The 25,938-nt window shown below is 33.7% G+C and overlaps 1 protein-coding gene across 1 annotated transcript in view; it reads left to right on the top strand.

Annotated features, from left to right (window-relative positions):
- LOC145289802 (mitochondrial 2-oxoglutarate/malate carrier protein-like) overlaps nucleotides 1-25,938 on the top strand; it is a 60,506-nt gene that overhangs the window by 18,888 nt on the left and 15,680 nt on the right. Inside the window, exons 2-5 of the mRNA XM_080136438.1 lie at nucleotides 10,784-10,845; nucleotides 15,571-15,661; nucleotides 19,668-19,751; nucleotides 21,949-22,068. Coding sequence (XP_079992564.1) covers nucleotides 10,784-10,845; nucleotides 15,571-15,661; nucleotides 19,668-19,751; nucleotides 21,949-22,068 — 357 coding nt within the window. The remainder of the gene's footprint in view (nucleotides 1-10,783; nucleotides 10,846-15,570; nucleotides 15,662-19,667; nucleotides 19,752-21,948; nucleotides 22,069-25,938) is intronic.

The raw sequence follows: 25,938 nt of genomic DNA, 5'->3' as shown, positions 1-25,938 counted from the left end.
TTTTTGTCTTTTTTAGCGGATTATTTTCAATTAATTATCCAAATAAGTGACTAGCTTTAAAACAAAATTTAATAGTAATTTATTTGTTTACAGATAAACTGAATTTTCTAATATGGCCTCAAAGTCCAAAAAAAGTCTTGCATGGAAACTTTTTAAAGTTGATGAAGATGATGAGTTGAAAGCCATTTGCAAAGTCTGTCAAATTAAAATATCGCGAGGAACAAAACCATCTAACATGACCACAACCAACATGTTAAAACATTTAACTATGAAACATCCAAATGAATTGGAGGAGCAAAATAAAAAAGAAAAGGAACAAAAAATTACCAACTAGTCACTCAGCAGTTTTATTAGTGAAGGTCGAAATCACAGTGTCTTTTTTTTTTGCCTAAGTCACCAATTTTTTTAACCTTCCTTAACTTCAAAGAGTAAATACAATATATACAACTAAAAAAATAATTTTTAAAAATGCTGATTCTATTCATGAAAAATTCTTTTAACTAGAAATTAAAACTTAGGTAAAGATAGCTGACTGACAGCAACAGGAGCACTGGTTAACTACTGAACCACATGGAAAGGTGTGGGGGGGAGGAAAAAAGGAAATTAAATGATGATAATAAATTATGATAACCGTCTTTGAAAGGCACTAAACTCCTAAAATTTACTTCTTTAAAATTTTAGGCGGCATTCCCCGGCGATTTTAAAGCACTCTCTCTCAAAAAAAAAAAAAGATTTAATTTTTAAGTTTGGGAAAGATATATTTATTATAACCGAATTCCTGTATGAAGACTGGATCTACTTTATTGGACGTTAATTTGTGAGATAAGTAATTTTTCAATGTTTAATGTTTTTAAAGTTTCAATTATCAATTAAATTTTTTTAATTGCGTTTTTTTTTTTTCAATTTATTTATAAAAAAAAACAGGGTTTAAAATGTATTTTTCAAGGTAACAAGCTTCGAAATAAGTCTAATTAAAAAAAATCACTTAATTTTTAATTTCGACAAACTTGAGAATTTGATTATTAAAAAAATATTGAAATGTGACATTTTTTTTATTTAACATTTCTATTAGTTCAATTAATTTTCTTTCAATAATTCATTTCACTCAACAAACTTCACCATTTTTTGTTTTGTTTTATCTTTTTCTGTAATTTTGTAACTATTTTTGCTCAATTTTATCTAGTATTTCATTTGTTTTTTATACTGGTATCATTTTTATGTGTTCCTTTGATATACCCTATTTCAAAATTAGTTTGGCTAAACTTATTCTTCACGTTAGAAACAACGTGTAAAAGTAATGAAAAAGTAAGAAAAAGCAATAGGTATTAACTACTCTTTGTGAATTATGGAGGTCTGAAGAACTGCCGTCACAAATACAACTATCAATAGCCAAACAAAAAATCGTTTTTGAAATTCCTTTACTTGTAACTTTTTGCTATACCTACCTTTTGGTATAAAACACAAAAACTTTCGATTAATGGTATTTCTCATATATGGTCGTTAACTTTGGAAAGGTTATTTTGTATCTACGGCGCCATGTCACATGGTATATTGTTTTTTTTTTTCATTACGCACGTTCATTTATAAATTATTAAATTAAATATTTATCTTTTTTATATTTAATTAGTATATATTTTCTTTCTCTTCCGCTATATTTTTTTTATTTAATTCATTAAATCTGTTAATTATGAGGACCAAAATAATGAATCGTGTGTATTTATTCTCTAATTTTCTTGTTTTTGTTCTGTTATATAAATTCTATTTTATTTGTTTTTTCTCTGAAGGATAAATTCTATTTTCTTTGAGTTTTTTTTCTGTATTCCAATTAAGTAAAACAAATTTTTTCTAAAATAAATTTTGCTAAGTTTTCCGTTTAGTTTATTATATAATAATTTTATTTAAACCAAAACACGATGTTGTACTGGTGTAGACATAAAATATCTCTTCCAAAGTTAGGGAACATATTTGGGAACTACCGACCATAAGTATAAAACTACCTGGTATATTTCAAAACAATAATTCCCTAGGAATCGGAATCGTACTTAGTATCGGAATCGTTAATCAATATTTTCCTGGAATCTGAATCGTATAAAAATTAGGAATCGTCCCAACACTAATAAAAACCCAGTAATTTTAATAATGAATAATTTTAAAAGAAAGTTTTGATAATTGTTTGAGTTTATTGATTTTTAATTTCATGATTTTATTTTCATACAAAGACGTAACAGCTTTTTATGTAAGTTCTATTGGAAGGGATTTGTGACTTTAGGTTATTGATAAGCCAAGCCACCAGTAAGTATGATTGGTCAGTAATGCAATAAATTTAGACATTTTAAAAATTGTATGTAATAATAATGATCCTACCTACTAATTCCTAATTTCGGTCAATGTAACTTCTGACCTTCTTCCGGTGTATCTTGTCAAAGGACACATGGTACAGTGGTTAGAGTGCTAGGGAAAATTCAATTGTAAAAATGACCTTCTGCTGCAGTGTGAAGATTCAATCCTCAGTGTGGGTGACCGAAAATACAATTGCAAATTACTTACGGCCTCTATCTGGTTATGGCTGACAGAATGAGAACATGCATTTGAAATTCTGTGCAGAGTTTAAGATACACCTGAAGATCAGGTTACATTGACTGAAATGTTGTGAAAATGACACTCAAAATGAGAATAGTCCAAAAAATCCAAATAATGAGTCTTCGGGCCAAGATCAAAGTGCAGTATCTGTTCTTCAGATGCTACACTTCAATTTCTTGTTCTGTCAGTGGAGAAACCCTTCACGACTGAGGCAAATTTTAAATTTTTGTTTCTTTCTCCACATTAAAAATGACCGGTGTCTAATTCTGTCCCGTGGGGAGGCAAAGTAAATAGGAACTGATCCTTATCTCCAAAATTCAGAAATGTAATTTTAAAAACTGGTTTTGGATTTTCCAACTTTATTTTTAGTCGCGTGCAGTCGGTCTGTCGGTCTGTCCGTAACACTTTTGTACTTGGCCTTTTTGGTTAAGATCAAAGGTCTGTTGTTAATAGATGCTGTTCTTAAGTGTAGTATCTGTTCTTACTACATGCTGTACTTATGGTTGGTTGTTTTTGTTTTACGCCATATCAACCCTTTTCAGTTTATTAATGCCAAATCCAAAGATTTTGAAGAAAATTTTTTTAATAGAATGTTTGTTTTCAAGTCGGTTTCTATTTAACCCATAGTTGGGACCCTAACAGGTACTACCACTCCAGGTCAGAGTGGACCTGGGAGCAGTGGCAATTAAAGGGTGGCTCCACACTCCCCAAAGCCCGCAAGCTGCAGCCTCAGCACTCAGGACCAGCTGTACTTATGTTTGTAACTGTGATATAAAGTGGGGGATCACTTTTCTGTATTTTCTTAATGTAAAATGATCACCCACTTTACAACCAGTCATTCTCAAAGCCATTCAAGTCATTCTCCAGATCATTCAAGTTGTTTTTGAAGGATTCCAGTTATTTTTTAAGCATTGACGTCATTCACCTTTTATTTAAGTCATTTCAGTTTATCTTTAAGAATTTCATGTTAATCCTACATTCACACATTCATTCAGAAGCACGCAACTAATGGCTATCGGCCTTGTTTTTTAATATATTACGTTCCATGTATTTCATCATGACTAAAGATAAAACTTTTACCAATTTCTAAAAATTTACCTTTTTTTATTTATTTTTTTTTTGTATTAATTTTGATTAATATTTATTAACCTAATGATATGGTGTGATCACTCACTGATGTTACTCTTTTTACCAATAAAAACATTTCGCTGTCAAAAAAATACAACTTACTTTTTCTGTTCTGTTTATTAACGATTAAGTATATCACCTATTTTAAATGATTATTTTCCATTTTCAATTTTATTAAAAACATTCAAGGTCAAAGGAAAGTATTGTCTGAAGTGTGGCAACATAAGTAATGTGTAAAATCAGCAGATTAGCTCATTCCTGTAATGACCTTTTCCCCATTGATTATAGTGTACTACTGGTTCTGTGCAATTCTAGGTCTACCCACCCAGGCTTTGCCTCCTCTCTTTTTGAGAAAGGTTAGTTTATTGCTAATCACCTAAGGAGCATATGCTGAGGAATGCTGACGGGGCTGCACAGGCATATTTTACAAGATCAATGTGTTCCACTTCTGGAATGCTGATTTTTCAATTTCACTTTCCAACTCTAGTCTCACGTGTCTTGCAATGGGAAATAAATAAATGCAATCCTGAAAAATGTTAGCAAAGTGTCGACATAAACATGAAAATTAATCTTAAAACTCTTCTTGTCCTTCTTTCACAATAAAGGACTAAGAAAACTCTGTTTACTTTTATTAATTCGAATTCACAATGGTTAGGTTGGTTTCATCCAACAAGTCCTTACTATTTCAGCTAACAAATCCCATGTGAAAAAAGGTCTCATTTTTCAGAGTTCAACTTCCCAACATTAAGCCATCTCCACCAGATAATCGATTGATCATAAAAGTATGTAGTATGTCATCCAACAACATATTGTTCAAAGCAAAAATATAAAAACTAAAAACAACTTTAGAAAGATTGGTACTTTTGATTTTTGACCATCTGCTTGTTTTAAAATTTTTGTTTTGAAAACATTTTTTTTTTTTTTTTTTTTTTTTCCCAAAGGAGTCCCCACTTATCAAGGCCTGGAGGCCACTCGAGGATAAGGGTTTATGAGTGTATAGTAATCAATGGGATAATATCATAGTAATCGTTAGTAGTGGAAATTTGGTAAATTGGATTACTTAAGGGGACAGCTCCTCAAGAACTTGTTTACATTGGACTTGAAGACGACCATGTTGTAGTCAGCTGGTAAGCAGGTAAACAGAAGAGTTCCACAGGTGTGTAGTTCTAAGAAAGAAACTTTGTTCATGGAATCTACGTTTAGGTTTAGGCATAGTGGGGAAATTATTGATAGTGTTTTCAACTAGACGAGTGTTTTTCATAGACCAGAGGAGACCATAGAATGGAGCTCAGACGAACACTTCCCATAAAAATAGCAATAAAGCAAAGATAAGCTTGCAACGTCTATTTTCTATTGAAAAAGGAAGCAAATGTTATAATTTATGATTGCTTCTTAAATTCCCAAATAAGTTTGTTGAGAGAAAAGAAACTTCTCAACAAAAGGTCAAATCATTTTACTTTAAGTTTCTAGAGTGCTCCAATCTATTGAGGGGGAGGGGACAAACGTTATCTTATTTGACTTTTGTCACATATTTGGATAAGTTTTATATTTGTGATTTTATTATCACCATCTTGACCCAATTTTTGATTTTATATCTTCACTACAAAACAAATTAAGAGTGACATCAACTTGAGTTTGTTGTAACTCTTCAATTTTATGTTACTTTTGTTTTACAGCTTAAATATTTAGATTTGTAATCGTTTTAGACAATGTCAGTCAACAATTATTTTTATTTACTTATTTTATTTTTATTTATTTTATTACTTTATTAATTTTTTTTTTTTTTTTTTTTTAGAAGCACAAAAGGGCCATAATACTTGCCTTTTAAACTATATTTCAAGTCAGAAATTTTCTATTCAATTGCGGTTTCAAAATGACTTAATAGTTTGTTTTTTTTTACATGGGGGGGGAGGTCACCACTTATCAAGGCCTGGAAGCCACTCGGGCATAAGGGTTATTACGTGTACAGTAATCAATGGGATAGTATCATAGTAATCGTTAGTATTGGAGATTTGATAAAGTGTCTTAGGGCGGCGATTCATCAGGAATTTGTTTATGTTGGACTTGAAGGCATTCAAGTTGTAGTCAGGTGGGAAACAGGCAAACGAAAGAGAGTTCCACAGGCTTGCATTTCTAAGAAAGAAGCTTTTTTTCATGGAATCTACGCTTTGATTTAGGCACAGATAAAGAGTGGGGAAAATTATTGACTCTGGTTTCAGCTAGACGGGTGTTTTACGTGAAAGATTGGTGAGGGGGGGACCAGAGATTAGAGCTTGGACGAGCACTTGCCATGGAAATAACAACATAAAACAGTCTCGCAACGTCTCTCCTCTGGGAGAGAGGTTGCAGGGAAGAGAAAAGGGCATCCCCCACTAAACCACAAAGTCTACTTTGTACTCTGTTAAGGCAGGATAGGCTGTTTTTAGCAGCTCCACCCCAGATGTGGCAGCAGTATTCCATCCTTGGACGTACTTGGCTTTTATACAGATAGAGAATTGCATCAGTAGAAAGGTATCTTCTGGAGCGGTAGAAGGATCCCACCATTTTCCCAGCGACCTGGGCAACAGACTATGTACGTGTTACATTTCAGATCAGGAGTAAAGGTCAAACCCAGAAGCTTGTCAAAACATGGAGCCTCCCCAAGATGAGAGACATCCATTTCAATTGATGCCAGATGGAGATCAAAGCGTTGATGATGTAAAGATAGAAGCTTGGTTTTGGATGCATTAAAAGTAACCAGCCACCTCTTCCCCCACTGTACCACATGCTCAAGATCAGAGGAGAGAGAATCAGAACATCATCATTTACGGCCTTTGATGTGTTGCCATAGATGGTCGTGTCCTCAGCATAGATGTCAACGAAAGATTTTAGTATGTGTTTTGGGAGATCATTGATATAGATCAGGAAGAGATTTGGGCCCAGGATTGACCCCTGAGGGACTCCAGCATTAATACTCTGGGCCTCTGATTTCTGCCCATCAGCCACTACTCTTGAGCCTATCAGAGAGAAATGATTTAACACTTGAGAAAACATTTCCAGTTATACCGTAGCTAGAAATCTTGTGAAGTAGGCCCTTATGCCATACCTTATCGAAGACCTTTGATATGTCCAGAGAAATTGCCCTAGAAAGGAAGCCTTTGTCGAGAGATTCACTAATCCTATAAGATATAACCGTTAGCACATCTGCTGTAGATCTAGCAGAACGAAAACCATATTGCATATCACTAAGAAGGTTATTTCTGCTGAGGTGGTTGACTACTTCTCTATTTAATATGGATTCCAGCAGTTTACTCATGAGACAGGAGACTTATTGGTCTGTACTCAGAGGAGATGACTTATCACCTGAATTCTTAAATACAAGGCATACTGGTGAGGTTTTCCAGGGTGTGTACGCTTAAACAATTTTGTAAGTATGGAGGCATGTTCTGGTTGGAGCTTTTTCAGCACTATAACTGGAATGCCGTCAGGGCCAGTTGCTTTACTGGAATCAAGGTTCTTGATTAGCTTGGCGACCTCACGCACAGATATTTTTATGTTGCATAGCGTGTTGTCTGTTATAGGGGGAAATATGGGGAGTTGATGGCCTTTGTCGCATAGAGTAGAATTGACTGCAAAGTTTTTGGCAAATAGTCTGACCTTGTCTGATGCTGACAAGATGACCTCAGGTCCATTTATGAGAGTTGGGATAGAACGCACGTTTCTGTTCAGGATTCTCTTTGCATTTTGCTAAAACTAGTGGAAACCAAGCCGCTGCTCAGCTACTTTGGATTAACGGACTGAACATATAGCTCTTGCGTTTTTTTATTTTTTTATTATTACTCTTTTAAGGTTGTTGCTGGCAGTCCTGAAAGCAGCTTTAGTCTCAGTACATCTGTTACTGAGCAATGGAAAAAGTGATTTCTGTGCGCGATGGTAGCTGTTAGGTTTTTGTTGGAATTTTTGGGATTGTATGAATCAGTCTGTCTACAATTAACCATTCGGTCACATCTGACACGATAGCGGACACATCGTTTTTAAACATGGAGTGCAGAGGTAGATCAGACATGAATGTATGGAAGCTATCCCAGTCAGCCATAGAGTATCGATGTACAGTACGGTGGAGAGGTACATCTGAAGACTTATTACATTTCATTTTTATCTTAACTGATACAACAGAGTGGTCGGAGGATCCCAGGGGAGATAGAACAGAACATGAATAAAGCTCGGGAAGTTGTGAAAAAAGGTCTGGAAGGCTTGCATACTAACCGGTAGTATCGTGCACACGGGTGGGTTCGTGAACAATCTGAGTGAGGTCATAGGCAATGGCAAAATCATGACAGGAACTTCCCTCATCATCTGTCTTATTTGAGTGGGTCAGCCATTCCACATTATGGACATTGAAGCCACCACAAATGTGAATGTTAGCCGAAGGATGAGCAGACAGGATGTGGTCAGTTTTCTCAGATATACTCTTAAAGATAGTAACCCTGCTGTTGTGGGGACGACAGAGGGCAAATATAAATGCAGTGGTGTAAGCAAGTGCAACCCAGAAGCACATAAGGTAAATTAGGGTCTTCACTGGAGATATCCCTACCACACAGAAAGTCATCTTTAATGTAGGCACATATTCCATGCCCATGGCGATCTTGGGGGTCAGATTTGGATGTTAGTTAAAGTATCCATTAATTATGAACTCAGCTTGGGAAGTGGTCAGCCCTATGCTAGTTTCGCTTAGGAACAATATGTAGTGTTTCGTCTTCTGCAATTGGGTTTCAATCTCTGGAAGTTGAAACGTAGACCCCTGATGGTAGTAAGGGTCTACGTTGGAGGATGGCGTTCTAGGTTTGTTCGTGTTTTTTTTTTTTTCTGGAGATAATTTATGTTGAAGTTTTGGGATTTGTGGAACAGGGCGACAAACTTGGTTAGAGCAGGTTAGAGAGGGAAAGTAAGAGAGAAAAAAACAGGAATTTTTTTTTGTAGCACATGATAAGGTAAAGCCGTAACAATTACCCACTAGTATAGCATCGAGAGGCTTCACCAGAAACTACTGTATGGTCCAAAGTGGTCCTTAGTGGTTAACCCAAGGTTCGGGTCCCTGACTATCAGGCGGATAACGTCAGCCCAGATGAAACGTTTACCTCCAGCACTCTTACTAGTGACATGGCCACAAGGATAGACATAGAAACAGAAAATGTCCGACATCTCAGGCTACTGTTCATGCTAGTACTGCCGACCTAGAAAGCAGCTCGAACAGGTCGACAGACTTGGTTAGAGCAGGACAGAGAGGTAAAGTAAGATAAGGTAAAGCCATAATAATTACCCCCTAGTATGGCATCGAGAGGCCCCACCAGAAACTTCTACATGGTCCAGAATCCATTCACCAAATCCCAATACAGCAGCTCCAGTGCTTTGCACCTGCTGATAGGACAGCCTCCTTAGTGGTTAATCCAAGGTTTGGGTCCCTGACTATCAGGCGGATAATGTCAGCCCAGATGAAACGTTTACCTCCAGCACTAGTTACATGGCCACAAGGATAGATATAGAGACAGAAAATTTCCGACATCTCACGCTGCTATTCACAAAGTACTACCGACCTGGAAAGCAGTTTTTTCTTCGCTCTTTGTCAGAAAAATCACACTTTGGAAATGAGGACTGAGGGACAAAAAAGGAGAAGCAAGAGTTACTGGAGCTGCCGATAACACATCCACAGTGCATTATCTACTCTCCCATTTTAAAAAAAAAAAAAAAAAGGTAAGAGGGACTTATTAATATCTACTTAATAAGAGTTAAAGAGTGTACAGTGCTCAAAAGGACAATATCATAGTAATCGTTAGAAGAGTAAATTTGTTAAATTGGATTGCTTAAAGGGAACGGCTCATCAAGAACTTATTTATATTGGACTTGAAGACGGCCTTATTGTAGTCAGCTGGAAAGCAGGTAAAGGAAAGAGTTCCACAGGTGTGCAGTTCTTAGAAAGAAGCTTTGTTCATGGAATCTACATTTAGGTTTAGGAACAGATAAAGAGTGGGGGAAATTATTGATAGTGTTTAGTGAATTAAGTTATGAAGTCATGTAAGCGGGCTTGTCATAATTCAGTGACAAGAGTATTCTAACAAATAGGAAGTTTGTGAATAAGATATATATTCAGCAATACTAAGTGTTTTTGCTGGAGGACAGAATATCAATCATCACATTAATCTAAAATAATATATTTTAATAAGATAATTCTATGTAAGGTATCCATTTCTGTTTTGTAATGTACTAAAAATGTAAATGGCAGTTGTAATGCTGATTTGACTATTCTATCACTTTCACTAATATTCCTATGAAAAGTCTCCTCTCTTTTGCTTCTCCTCTCTTATTCTCTCGTTTTCATTTTTCTCCCTCTATCTTCTTTTTCCCTTTCATTTCTGTTTGTACATTATTTATCACAAGTGTCCTAATAAAAGTAATTTTCAAAATATGAAACTGTTAACTTCTGATTTCTTCTGCTGCATTTTCTATCCAGTTCAGGTGACTTCTCAATTATACATTGTGTGTCACTCCAAGGGTCCAGTTATTAGTGACTGTTCACTTTTCAACTTCCTGTTATCCACTTCTCAAATGTTGTTCTAAACTCTTTCTGGTTCTGATCCTAAAAATCACACACCCAATTGAAAATCCTTTTCCCTTGGAGTTTTCATACCGACATGAGTGATGCTATGTCAACTGTTACACCAAAGCTAACATTTAATGAATTCAAAACGTCTCTATTTACTTCCCATCCAGAATTAGTTTGGAATGTTATGTGTATTGATGAGGTTGTCTTATACTATCACTCTTGCATTGATTTTTATCAATTTCAAGCATTTTAGTGCGCATCTGGTTCTGATTAGGAGAGGATTCGAATGCTGATTTTATTTTATTTTTTTTTTTTTTTAAGGCTGACCTTGGACAAATCATTATGATGAAGCAATATTTTTTTTTTTTTTTTAGGCTGACCTTGGACAAATCATTATGATGAAGCAATATTTTTTTTTTTTTTTGTATTTTTAGATAAATTTTTGTGGATTTTCTTTGCCTCAAATTTCTTTTTAAACTATTTTTTTCTTTTCAGAATGGCAGCAACATGTTTCGTCCAACCTTTGGATTTGGTTAAGAACCGCATGCAACTTAGTGGTAAGTACAGTTTATCAAAAGTTGAAATGGTAGAAGCCATAAGAAAATGTAGACTGAGGTTGATGTTTGCGAAACTAATTCCTTTAAAAACGGCATGAAAATGATTTTCCTTTTTATCTTTTCAAACAATTGCCATGCATCTTAAAAGCAACTTATAAAATCTTGTGAAAAAAAAATGTTGATTCATTGACATCCTCATAAAATTCTGTCTAAATCAATGTCTAAATTATATGGCAAAATGTTATTTTGGAATGAGTCTTTGACTGTACTGAGGTTGAGGTAAACTACTTTTTTTTACAAGAGGTCACTCCTTACAAATACCCAAGGGTCACTTGAGGGTAAGGGTTAATGAGTATCAGGTAGACTGAGACAACACTGTGATGATCAGTAATGGTGGAACTTGGGTAGTGTTTGATTATTTAAGAAGACAGCTCAACAAGAACTTATTTACATTAGACTCGGTATTGTTCAACAGATGGACTGTTCTAAAAAGGAAACTGCTTATGGAATATTCATATCATCCTAGTGATTACCTGAGGTACCACCTGTTTGACTCAAAGAATGCAAATGTTTACGCAAAGGTCACCTGCATAAAAATCGAAAGGTATATTCATTAGATGACAAAATAATTAGCATGAAAAAATTGAAATAGCTTGAAATATTTCAATATTGGTATGCATAGAAAGAGCTTGATGAGCTAAGAAAGAATCTTTTTAAATTTTTAAAATCTGATTAAAATTAAGGAAGTTATGGCTATTTTTGTGCCTCACACGTTTGGATATTTTTCCCTCTTTAAGACCATATGCGTTTCGTCACATTTTTTACACTACTTTTTCAGTAAAAATGTCATATCTTTGTTAAAACACAAGACTAAGAAATGAAATTTACCATATAAGTGTATTTTTGTACAAGGAATCAGAATATGCAACTGAAAATCTCCTAAAGTTTATGGTTTCCAAATAATCTGCAGTAAATGTGCATAAATATGCAGCAATTCCTTAAAAATGCCATGTATCCATAAACAGAAAAGAAGTTGGAGAACTCAAAGTTGAATTGTAATGTGCTTTATGTACAAAAAACTTAAATCTAAACATAAGACCATTTAAAAATGAATATATTGCAATATTTCTTTGGTATTATTGTAGATTAACTCCATCTGTTTAACCCCACTCAACTCCTTCTGACTACCCCTCCAAAATGTGATTCTACCTTTTTAGGAAATTATGTATAAAATGCCATGAAAAACTTTAATGAAAGATAAACAAATTATTTTAGAATTGAATGTAAAATAATTTCCTATTACAGGTCATTCTAGCATTTTAGGGCAATTAACTGGGGGTTTTTTTCTATGGAAAAATATGCATGTTTTTTTTTTTTTTTTTTTTTTTTTTTTTTTTTTTTAAGATGATTATGTGTAGTTTTAAGAGGGTTTCTATGCAATGAGAATATGGGGAGGGTTGCCATTTGGACTTTGAATTAATTGTAGGGCTAAGGAAAATTATGTGTGAACATACTGAAAACTTGACAGACAAAGCTAACAAAAACAATATTAGAGGGGGAGCAGTTAGTTTCACAAAAATTTAATGTAAAATAATTCACCATTTCCTGGCCATTCTAGCATTTTAGGACAGTTAACCAATTTATTTTTATGTGTATTTTTCTTTAGGGAAGGATCTATTTTTTGTTTGTTTGTTTGTTTTAGATGCTTGTATGTGGCTTACAGAGGTATTTTGTGGGGGGGGGGAGCTTGCCACTCGAACTTAGTGTTATTGTTAGGGTTAAAGAGTGTTTTAGGAGGAGACTTGCCACACATAATTTGGATTAGAGGTGAAGTTAAGAGAGCTTTTTTTCAAAGAGAGCGTTCATCACTCATATTTACTGTTAGCGGTTCATAATTATTGGCTTTTGAAAATGTTATGGATTAAATTTGGAATATCACATTACTATTAAATATGTAAACTTATGTAAATAAGGATGTGAAACTTTACAAGAATTAGGAAAACAGACAAAAATAATTTCTAACTGCTTTTAAAATTTCAAGAATATTGATATAGATTTTGAGGGTTTGTATTACTATACACATAGATTCGAAAAAGTTGTCAAAAAAACAAATATATAACAAATAAATGTTATCAAAAGCAAGTTACTTTTCTACCTAACTGGATAATTTTTTAGTGTTTTTATTTAATGTAACATGTTTATTCAGCTTGAAAACAGTGTTTACCGATGTTTTGGAAAATTTAAAATGGTGCCCGACTCTCTTGAAACGGTAAGTTTGGGGAAAAGAGTTAAAAATAAAAAAGTAGACAAAATACTGCTAGAAACTCGCTCAATATATGTTACCGTGACATAGGCTGACATATATTCGGTGAGTTTTTAACAGTATTTTGTATAGTTTTTTTTATTTTTAACTCCTTTTCTCAAACTTACCGTGTCAAAGAGAGTCGGGCCGGGCGCCATTTTTAATTTTCCAATACATCGGTAAACACTGTACGTTTTTCGAGCTGAATAAACATGTTACATTAAATAAAAACACTAGAAAATTATTCAGTTAGGTAGAAAAGTAACTTATCTTGCCTTTGATAACATTTATTTGTTATATATTTGTTTTTTGACAACTTTTTCGAATCTATGTATAAACGAGATTTTGATACTTATTTTGGTTTTGAAAAAAAACATTTGTGGCTGTTCGCAGTAAAACATTGTTTTAATTCGCTGTTCAAAACTAATTTAAAGAATAAAAGGGCATGCAAGCTATATATCTACAAAAGTTTATTTTGTTTTTTTAACCATGTTTTTAAATTTGACGAGAAATGTGAGAAATTGCAACAGATTCATAATGCCGAATTGGTTGGGATTGTTGTTATTATACATTCTGAAAACCGAATAGTTCTAAACTAATGTTATTCTGATAATAAAATAGCTCTAATTAAAACATATAAGAACATTTATATTCATATTTTCATGTTTTTCTTAATTCGTTCTTGAATAAAAATTAAAGAACGCGTGTTGTTTACACTGTGCTACTGTGCTATCGCTGATTCTACAGGCTGGAGCTGCTGCTGTTGCTTACTAACTTCATTTGACCAAATTCGAGAAATAGAAACAATTTTTTTTTCGGGTAGGTCCTTTTAAATTATCAATTACCGCGGTCCTACTCAACATAAAATAATACTTTTAATTGATAAAGATAGTAAAAAGATTGATTTACTTACTACTGGGTGTCAGAAGAATTTTTTTTTCAAAATGTTCGATACTCGTCATATTAAAGTCTTATTTTTAACACGACAAAAAAAGAAATGGTCAAAAATATTTCGGACACTTGACAGTATTAACACCTCTTCTGATTGCTTTCCAAATTTCATGACGAAATTCTTCATACAATCACGGTACGGACCTTTAGAAAACAGGGGGGGTCATTACAAAACCTTACCGAAAACGCCATTTTATGACGTTCACATTTTTATCACTTTATTTGCTTAAAACTCTTAAAATATATAATGTACATTCATATTTATTAATTCATTTGAAAGTATATTAATTTCCGAACAAAACAGTAGTAATTTGAAGACTTGAAGTGCTTTGGGTTAAAAAATATGGCTATTTTAGTAGAACTACCTTGAAATCTGTGATTATCCAAAGCGTTTTTTCGTCCGTGTGTATTACTAAAAATATACAACAAGAACCCACATAGGAAACATCTTGAAATGGATGTGGCAGTTGGGGTTGCGTTGGTGTCTAAAAATGTTAGATTCTATCAAGTTTGAACAGGAATGAGAAATAATTTTCACTGTTTCTAACTGTTATATCAATTATCTGAGGAATTTACATTGCCTCTAGTAGAAGATCAGTCGCACAATTATCTGATCCCATTTTAAAGAGTCTGACTCTGGGCCATCAGCATTTCCACACACATTTTTATCTGCAGATAAAAGTCCACCACAAATTATTTCAGGTAAATCTTTGAAAAGATATCAAAACTTAAAAGATCAATTTTGATATGAACACTTTGCTATTTATTATGAATTTTTGCATCTTTTATAGTTTTCGCAGACTTAATATACACAAAGGATTGATAATCACGGGTACCAACATTCTTTTTTGTGAGAAAGCATCGGTAGAGAGCAGAAGCAATCAACCCTGGTTATAAACTTTGTCAAGGTAAGAATACTATGAACAGCACCTCCTCAGATATGGCTGTAGAACTCCTTAGGATGCATCTGACTATTATATAGGTTAAGAATTGCATCAAGAGTTGGGTACTTTCTGGAGCAGTAGAATGATCCAACCATTTTCCCAGTAATAGATTGGATATAAGTCATCTTTAAAAGAGCCATAAAGAATGAAAGATAATTTACATTTGAAAAGATGAAGGCTATATAAGGAGGAGGAAAATGGTCAGCCGGAAGAGTTTCATAAACCTGCAGATTTTGGGAAGATGCTACTGAAATAGGAATCTGTATTTTAATGTGGTATCAAAACAGCAAATCTGTGGAGACCAAGGAGCCAAATGAGCTGGAACAAAAAACGCAATGTTCTGACAATTCTGTAGAACACCTGTAATAATAGTACTTATAGAAAAGGCAAGCAACATCATGTCTGAGAAAGAAATACAGAAGAAAAAATGGTGGGTCCAAAAACTTAAGACCCCCCCCCCTGCCTGGACAATAAATTAAAAAGAATGTTTCAATATTTTTGATGTTTTCCAACCTCTATTTTCTTCAGGTGAAGGTGGCGGAGTACGTGAGCACAAGACTAGTTTTCATGCAATTAAAAGTATCATGAAGAATGAGGGGATCGTTGGCATGTATACTGGGTGAGTACAAACTTTATAATCCTATCCTCATATTATTTGATTTTCTTGACACAAAACAATGCCAACTAACCTCTCACATTTTTACATTAAAAGTTTAACACTCTGCTGATTCTGTTTAACTTTTTAAGAACCGATCCCCCAAAACTTCGATTCCCAATTCCAATAATTCGTCCCAACACTATTGACTACAAAGATCTAAAAGAGGGAGCCACACTTCTATGGATCGCTCCACTTCCCCTTAATCAATTTATAATGCTAAGAGGTATCAAGTACCATTTCTTTTTATTCTTTAGTATAATTTAACTGAGGATTAAACTCCAGTCTTCCTGCCGATTAGCAAACACTTATGTCAAATGAGTCACTTTATTTCTAGATAATAATTTGATAAAATTCGTCTGACCGAAGAAATTCTGAAATTATTTAATTCAATATAGAAAGATACTTTTGATCTTTTGAAGAAAGTATTGTACTACTGACCATTGTCTTAGTTTTGATGTGTACGTTTGAACTTAAGAAAAATATGTAATCTAAAGAAAAATGTTTTATTACAGCTAGGTGGTTGCATACTATCTTAGAATAAATATTTTGGGATTTAAAGGAAAAATACTAAAGTTATCTCCTTTGCCTAGAAAAGCATTTGGAAACGAGAATTATCCGACCCTGCATTTGACCAGTCAATAACAAGGGAAAATTTAGATGGATACCATATCAACTTCAGTTTAGCAAACTTCATTTTCAAAGTAATTCTTTTCAATTGTAAATTATGTAGTAAATAGTGTTGATCTACATCGAATCATTTTCATCCATTTTATTTCTTCATATTTGTTACTAATCATAAACTACTTCATGACAATTACTTTGCAATTAATGTGCTTTATTCTATCTCAATTGTGCATAATCTTCAGTAATTTCAACTGTTGAATATTTGAAGAAAGTGGCAAGTTGCATTGGTGAAGTTGCATGACCTGTCAATTCTATGTGTTTGAGTTTTATCTATTGAATCTTTCTTTTTAATTCACTTCAAACAAGGCACATTGTCATTGAGACTTGAGAGGCTACTCTGAACTGGGGAGTATCCTAAGTGAGGAATTGAGTAGCAAGATGTTTGTTCATATAACATTTAAATGTTTGCATATTGGTAAAGTCATAGAACAGGAAGTAGGGAGAGAATTCCAAAGCCTAGCAGTTAAAAAAAAAAAAAAAAAAAAAAAAAAAAACTATTAGCGTGGACTCCGGCATCTGGAGAGCCCCACGGTGAATAGATAGGATTTGACTGATTGTGATGTTGGTTGAGTATATTTACGTGAGGGAACATCAGAGCACATTTCATTGCAGTACTTGTAAAACAAGTGCAGGGATACAATGTTCTGGGTATGGAGCTTGATGAATAGTGGGTCCTATTAGATTAGACTCTTTTGTGAGCCCTACTTAAAAGGGAGAGACTAGTAGTTTGTTCTGGGGTAGTTAACACCTCTATATCTATGAACGATATGGATTCGTTCAGCTTATATAATGCCATACATTTCTACTTTCAAGCAGAGAGTACACTCGTAGTTTAACCGCTCGCAGTGAACCCCAGGACTCTTTCACCTTATAATTGTGACCCTTTAAACCGGACCACAACATTTGCGACAAAAGGATTTTCAAAAAGAACCCCAAAGGATCTCTATTGGATAAACAACTAACTTTTATTCAACAAACTCGTATTTTTTCTACCTTCTTTGAAAATACAAAGATTGGCTCCATGACGGTTTTTCAACAAGACAAAAAATGACCTCAAAAGTTTCTTTTTCAAAAACTATGAATAGAAAAAAAAAATTTGATTACTGTAACCTTAAAAATTCTGTCGATAATCTGTATGACTTTTTTTTCTCAATAAAACAGTGTGAAAAAAAGAGAAAAAAAACTATATTAACCCTACAAAGGATTGAAACCATATTCCCTCTATTATGAGAATTCAGAATAACAACTTGAATGTTCGACTGAATTTTCATTACAAAAAGGGATTTCAATTTATTTTATTCCAAATTTTCCTGGACTCAAAATTCTTTATTTTAATTATTTGTATTTTTTTTCGAGTGGAAAATTGAACATTTTTTCTGTTAAAACCACATTTATGTGACTTGTGGAAAATTTGTGAATATTAATTTTACCTATATTTTCCGTCAGGTCGCTGTTTATCTAAAAAGTACAGACTTTTACTTCATTTTTTTTATATCCGGATTTGTCTTGTGATTCTATTTGCAAAATGGAAGAGCTTTCAAGGCAACTTGTTGGAATGATGCGTCTACAGCAAGCTCAGACGTTAGAGTTGCAGAGACAAAATATGGAAAGACAGAAAGACTATGACGAAAGACAACTGCAGCTGATGAAGGTCGTTGAAGAACAGCAGAGTAAGATGCAGGAATTAAATAGACAGTGAGAAATGGAGAGAAAACAAAGAAGAGCAAAGAAAGAAATTCAACAAAAAAATACCGGAAAAGCAAATTGAGGAAAACTTGGAAGTACTTACTCAATAGCAAATAAAGACAGTAATGAGTTAAACTCGAATGTTTTTCCAAAACCCTGATCTGATCAACATTAGAAACATTCACTATTTTCCTGAAGAGGATTTTACTTTTGAAGCCTATTTTCGCAGATTTGGTGATGGAGCAAGCAGATTAAGATTTGTCTTTTATTACAAAAATTGGGAGCTGCAGAACATAAGATCGTGGACTACATCATTCCAAAACAGACAAGCGAATTGTCCTTCGATGAGGCAGTAAAAGTAGTTGTAAATAGTCATATACGCTACGCCTAATTCAGAAGCAAGTTCTTGAACAGTTGTGTGTGATTGGCTTTAAGGTTCTTAATTGATCGTCAACATCCTTGTCAGCATCCAATCGCCAACCTATATGCTCATCATCTTCAAGACTCTTGTCGTCGCCACAAAATTTCTTAAACCACCATTGAGCTGTGCGTTCAGTAGTGGTTACTGAATCAAACATTTCATTGATATCGCAAGCTGTTTCAATAGCTTTTCGGCTTGAAATATGAAAATTGCACAAATTTTTTTTTTCCATCTTGTATCCAACTTTCTGAAAAGAAGACATAATTGTTTAAAATGATTATAATTTAAGCAATTAGAGTGAAAAACTCTCTTTAAAATTATATATAAAGTAAAGGTATTATAACAAAAACGTATTTGAAAATACATCATTTGAAATCTATATATAAATTCCACAATACCTTTCTCATCGACCTAATATATAACAGAGGCAAGTGGTTAATATGGAGTAGGTAGACTGATTTCTACTGTAATGCAGTGTGATAGGTTGCAGCATGAAGACTTAAAACTGTTTGTATCTTGTGCTCCCATGCTGAAATTAATAATCTAATTTATAAAACTCACTATGTCTGTCTGTCTCTATATTTTCAAACTTTATTTCTTCTGAAACTAAGTCAGAGTGACGCTAGGGGCCTCAAATGATTTTTATCGACCATTCTTTTAAAGGTTTTTACCTGGTTAAAATAGTTTTTAAAGGATCAAAAAGAGGTTAAAATTGAAAAAGTCATACATTTTATACATTCATGTTAGTTTATTTTTAATCAGTTCATATGCGTGTCACGTTGGTACAGTGGTAACGCCACCAGCTTTAAATGCTGCAGTTTTGCTTTCGATTTTGATTTTAGCAAATACTTTTCTTTTCTTACTTTTGAAATCACGACTCTATAAAAATATATCCGAAATCTGGGCAAATTAAATATCATATTTAAGCATATTTTACGACCGGGCAAAGCTGGGCTAGTTAGAGAGAAAAGGCTGATAGAATTTTATATAAAAATTAATGAATATGAAAACCAATTTTATTCTTTTTGAAAACTTGTACTAGTAACTGGCCTAAGAGCGCATATGCAGATTTTTGAAGATAGAAAGCTATACCCATACAATACACAGGAATTATACTTTACATATACCTTTTATCTTATATGTATTCTTATTTCATGTTTTAAATTTTTTTTCCAGATTATCTGCTGGCCTTCTTCGTCAAGCCACGTACACTACAACCCGTCTTGGAGTCTACACAGCACTTTTCGACAAATTTTCAAGGTATTTATATTATCTTTTCATCAAAGAAACCTTGTTTTCATTTCAGTCGATGCATTCTTCAGCCTTCTTTGCATATCACAATGCAACCTTTTGTATCTCTTACACCTGAAGAAGGGTAGATATATTAATGGCTGAAATGTTAGGAAAACAACAAAAGATATTTGTCTTAGCTGAAATGAATTCCTTGATATCAACATCTTATAAACTCTTCAATATTTTTTTTTTTTTTTTTTTTTAGCAAATACATTTTTCTATTTAATTTACAATTTTTTTGTTTCTTTTTTCAAAAACGTTTTTAAACTTATTACATATTTTTTAGTAAAACTGCCAACTTTTGAGTTGGAAAATATTTTTTAATTTCATTTCTAAATCGATTTATCAATAGGTATAACAATATAAATATCCCAGAATGACTGCCTCAATCCTAAATTTATTTTAAAGTTTAAATAAAATTCTGTTTACTATATCCAAAATTTAGTTTAGGGTTAAAACAATTTTATTCAGTGTTTTTAAAAGAAAAGTTGACCAGCTGGTTCTGTTGCTGAAGTGAACTACAAATAAATTGTGAGGATCAAAGAACATGTCATTCTAATGTTGCAATTTTTTTTCATTGTTAAATTTGGTTTTAAAAATGTTTATGAACATATGCCAACCCAACAACCATAAAAAACATAGGTACTTGTACAGTTTAGTCAAGGCATTAAAGAATGAAATTATCGAAAAAAGGTTATATTGTATGTATCCGTTTTGAACTGAAGATCTCTGGAAAAAATTTCACTTAATTTCATCAAGTAGTTTTTGTTTTACAGCAAAAAAAACAATTTGTTATGATACTGAACAAGTTCAATTTTTAGGAAGAAAAGCTAGTATTAAAGATGGGGAAGGAGTGTCGGCGCTTTACATGGAGTTATCTCCCATGGCGTTTCTAAAATCCAAACAAAAATTTTTAAAAATCCAAGATGTCTGCCTTCAACGTGCTGTCATAAAAACGTGTTTTCCGCTTGTAAAAAAAACCAAAAACTACTCGATCAAATTAAGTGAAATTTTTTTTTTGGAGATCTTCAGTTCAAAACGGATACGTACAATAACATTTTTTTTTTTTTAATATTATCATTTTTTAATGTCTTGATTAAACTACAAGTACCAAAACATAACCAAAAAATAAATTGTTCTATATTGATTAACCTCATGGTTAGGATTAATAGAAAATATGAGAAAGAAGAAAGTTCAGTTCGTTCAGTGAATCAGCAAGTTTGTGGCACTAAGATAGCACTTCCCAACTTTGTCAGCAGGTGAGACAGATCATATAGACGATATCTCTTAGGTTGATAGGACATGACTTCTCTTGAGTTATTTTATCTGGTGTAAATAGTTCAGCAAATAGTATTTCTCTGCTCCAGATTTTGATTGGCTGACATGTTACAGAATCCCATTAATACAATATTCATTCACTGAGGTAATAATCTACAGATTAAAGATCTAACCACCCCCAAATTTGACATTTTTGAAATATTTAAAATTTTTTGTATTCGATTCCTCATTTTACCTCAAAAAAAGCCCTCAACCACTACCTGAGGACTTGCCATTGTCTCTATTTCCACAAATTGGCAATCTGGGCCCTCATTGCTTATATAAATGAGTCTTACAATAGTAAACCACTGATTTATTGCTTATTATTTTTGGTATAGAATATATTCTTACCTGTATGATTAAAATCTGTTTACTCAAATATAATCACTTTATTCTATGAAACGCAAACGATACATTTTAAATATTCATAGACATGTAGTTGAAAGTTTAACCTCCAAAGACTAAAAATTCTGTAGATTATTCAAAATAATACTTCATGGTACATAGAACTTTTGATACCAATAAAATATGGTGGATTCTGTTTAGTTTTTTTCTTTAAAGAGCGATAGAAATAAATTGGTTAATATATATTTTTTACACCATGAAAACTGGGAAACAAATGTGATTTTGGAGTCCATTCATTTGCAAAGGAGTAACATGACATCTAGCTGATGTAATTGTGGATGATCCCGAGAACTAGTTAGTAAGAAACTGATTCCAGACCCTCATGCTATCTGACTGATTATAGAGAATAACATTGCAATCAATTTTTTGACTAATAAGAAGCAAAATTAAAACAAATGAATAAAATGTTGTTTTTTTAATATAAGTATTTTTTCTACTTAAGTGATGGCAAACCCCCAAATTTCTTGACCAAAGCAGCAATTGGAATGACAGCCGGAGGAATTGGTGCTTTTGTTGGAACCCCAGCTGAAATTTCTCTTATTCGAATGACTTCAGATGGACGGTAAGAATTTATTTATATAATCTAACTCTCAGTTGTTGCAACTTTTGATTCAATTTTGTTGAGAAATTTTTTTTTTATTGTTTTGGGTTGATTTTTATGTCATTTAAAGCATCATATGTTAAAGTTTTGTCAAGAATTAACCTTTTTCTAGCTGATAGTCATATATATATATATATATATATATATATATCATTTAATCGCATAAATTAATATACGAAGATATAGTATTATGCATAAATTTTCAGTATTTACTTCAACAGTGCTCAATACATAAGTATAGCTAGGTAGTAAGTAGCTAACAGCTAATTTACTACTATATATATATATATATATATATACACACACACACACATATATACACTTATATTTTTGTCGGAAAAGAATTCTAGCGGAGTGCTCTATTATAAGGAAAATATTTTCCAAATCAGAGTGTAATATTTATATTTTGTATTTTTAGAAGTTTAGATAAGCCATCGGTGTGTATGTATGTATAGTCATGTCATATGCTACTGGTACCATATAACCCAGTACTACCTGCCTCATGGTTGGGTCACCGGCGACTAAACTGGTTCCTCCACCAGACTTGTTTGGTGAGGAGGGCGGCTAGTCTCCCTGAAGGATTAAAAACAAGACCTTCCAAAGGGCGAATGTACTCTTTTTCTGGGTCAACGGCCAACTAGCACCGTGTATATTTGTGTGTGTGTATATGTCTATTGGGGTGGAGAGGGCTCCCGTAAGCCATGGTGAAGGCAACCTTTCTAGGAGAAGCAAATCTCTGATTTAAAAAACCATAAAGCGGAAGACCAGTACCCACATTAAGCTGGTCTGCAGTTTAATTTGTTGCTGGCTATCTTGCTCTTGCTTGTTGCTGGATCTCAACATTTTGAACCGAGAGAGAGACTTAGCTGTCGTACAAAGCTAAGACTCTGTAACATCATCTTTTTATAGATACTCCCTCAGGTATTTGGGCTCATGGATTTTAAATGTCTGAGGGAGTGGCACTCGTCTGACAAGACGTTGCAATCATCATCATATATATATATATATCTATATCTATATCTATATATATCTACAGTCCTGGTCAAAATCATAAGATCACTTAAGAAAGTAAGCGTTTACGCATATTATCGAATTTTTAATCAAACAAATGATTGAAACCATTGCCAAAAGGGAAAATATGATGGAAAAAAAAATGAAATCTGCTTCATTCGAAAACTTAATCCTGATCTAATACATATTTTTAAAAAACAAACATTTTCACCTGGTCAAAATGATAAGACCACTGATAATCTATCTAACAAAAGGCAATTATAAATTACTAAAAAGGGTCTCAGTATTTAGTATAGCCTCCATTATTACGAATTACTTCAAAAGTTCTCTTCAGCATGTTTGCGACTAAGTTTTTTTTATCAGTTGCGAAGGAATTTTATCCCATGTACTGAAAACTGAATTAGAAAGTTCCTTTATCGAATCCTACTGGGTTCCATCCTTGAACATTTCTTTTGCCATCCATCCCCAAATATTTTCAATGGGATTGAGGTCCGGAGAACATGCTGGATAATCTAACAATTTTATATTATTTGAAGAAAAGTATTCTCATGCTTGTCGAAGTGTGTATCGCAGCGTTGTTTTGCTGGAAAATCCAATTTCTTCCATACAGACATGGACCTTCAGTCCTGATAGAAGTATTTTCAAGCATTGAAATCTACTTCAATGATGTTTGCTGGCCTTTCACTACTTGCAACTTTAGGGTCCCAGCTGACAAGAAAACACTCCAGATCATTAAAGACCGTCCTCCACTATGCCGAGTTGAAAAAGTCTCTTTGGGCAAATTTTTATCATGCCAATAGTGTTGAAATCCATCTGGACCATCTAGATTAAACTTTTTCTCATCGGAGAAAATTACATTTTCCCATTTCTCTTCATCCCAAGTCGTGTATTTGGCGGTATATTTAAATCGGTTAGTTTTGTGCTGTTCAAGATGTGGTTTCTGCAGTCGCTTTAAATGATTGAAACCCTTCATTTTCAGATGCCTTCTGATGGTTTTAGGACTACGTTCTGCTGCTGTTTGACTTTTCAATCGACTTGAGTTCATACTGGAGTTTTTTTAACTTCTTCTGATACAGCGATCCAGTGATGGGATTATTTTTTTTGGTCGAGCTGGACTCTTTTTGTGCCCATATTGATCTGGATTTCTTAAATTTGTGATGACCGTTTTGCTACAATTCACTTCATTTGCAATGAATCTATGGGAGAGTCCATCCCTATTAAGCTCAAAGATCCTTCCTCTCTCAAACTCTGATAATGGTTTCCCTTTTGCCATTTATAATTTAGTAAGATGTTTTTTATCCACTAACTTTAAATATCCACACTAACATACTGTACTTACAATAACCCTTATCCCTGAGTGGCTTCCGGGCCTTGATAAGTGGTGACCACCTTGTAAAAAAAAAAAACAACAGGTTGCTTTTAGTAACATAGAAAGCTTTTCGTATTCATTTTTTCAAAACTAGCCGATTTTATTAAAGTGGTCTTATCATTTTGACCAGGTGAAAATGTTTGTTTTTTAAAAAATAATTATTAGATCAGGGTTAAGGTTTTGAATGAAACAGATTTCATTTTTTTCCATCATATTTTCCCTTTTGGCAATGGTTTCAACCATTTGTTTGATTAAAAATTTTATAATATGCATAAACGCTTACTTTCTTAAGTGGTCGTATGATTTTGACCAGGATTATATATATTTTTATTTTTTTTTTACATGGGGGTCACCACTTATCAAGGTTATTGAGTGTACAGTAATCAATGAGATAGTATTGTAGTAATCATTAGTGTTGGAGATTTGATAGTGTCTTACTTATGGGGGTGCTTTGTCAGGAGTTTGTTTACGTTGGACTTAAAGACATCCAAGTTGTAGTCAGGTGGGAAACAGGCAAACGGCAGAGAGTTCCACTGGCGTGCAGTTCTAAGAAAGAAGCTTTGCTCATGGAATCTACGTTTGGATTTAGGCACAGATACAGAGTGGGGAAAATTATTGACAGTAGTTTCAGCCAGATAGGTGTTTCTCATGAAAGATTGGCATGGGGGGACGAGAGATTGGAGCTCAGACGAGCACCTACCATGGAAATAACGATAAAACAAAGACAGGCTCGCAACGTCTCTTCTGTGGGAGAGAGGTTGCAGGGGAGAGAAAAGGGCATCCCCCACTAAACCACAGTCTATTTTGTCCTTGTCAAGGCAGGATAAGCTGTTTTTAGCAGCTCCTGCCCAGATGTGGCAGCAGTACTCCATCCTTGGACGTACTTGGCTTTTATACAGATAGAGAATTGCATCAATAGTGAAATATCTTCTGGAGTGGTAGAAGGATCCCACCATTTTCCCAGAATTCTTTGCAACAGACCTGATGTACGTGTTCCATTTCAGATCAGGAGTAAAGGTCACACCCAGAAGCTTGTCAAAACATGGAGCCTCCCCAAGACGAGAGTCATCCATTTCAGTTGATGCCAGATTGGGATCAGAGTGTTGATGATGTAAAGATAGAAGCTTGGTTTTGGATGCATTAAAAGTGACCAGCCACCTCTTCCCCCACTGTACCATGCGCTCAAGATCAGAGGAGAGAGAATTAGAGAGAACTTTGTCATTTACGGCCTTTGATGTGTTGCCATAGATGGTCGTGTCATCAGCATAGATGTCAACGAATGATTTAAGTATGCATTTTGGGAGATCATTGATGTAGAGGGACTCCAGCATTAATATTGTGGGCCTCTGATTTCTGCCCACCAACCACTACTCTTATGAACCTATCAGAGAGAAATGTTTTAATGATTGAGAAAACATTTCCAGTGATACCGTAGCTGGAAATCTTGTGAA

Source organism: Euprymna scolopes, chromosome 2 (genome assembly GCF_053919585.1).
Source record: "Euprymna scolopes isolate OS-2025 chromosome 2, ASM5391958v1, whole genome shotgun sequence".
In the NCBI taxonomy this organism is placed as follows: Eukaryota; Metazoa; Mollusca; class Cephalopoda; order Sepiida; family Sepiolidae; genus Euprymna; species Euprymna scolopes.
The sequence above is the reverse complement of the archived record's forward strand: the minus strand, read 5'-3'. Positions and strand labels throughout refer to the sequence as shown.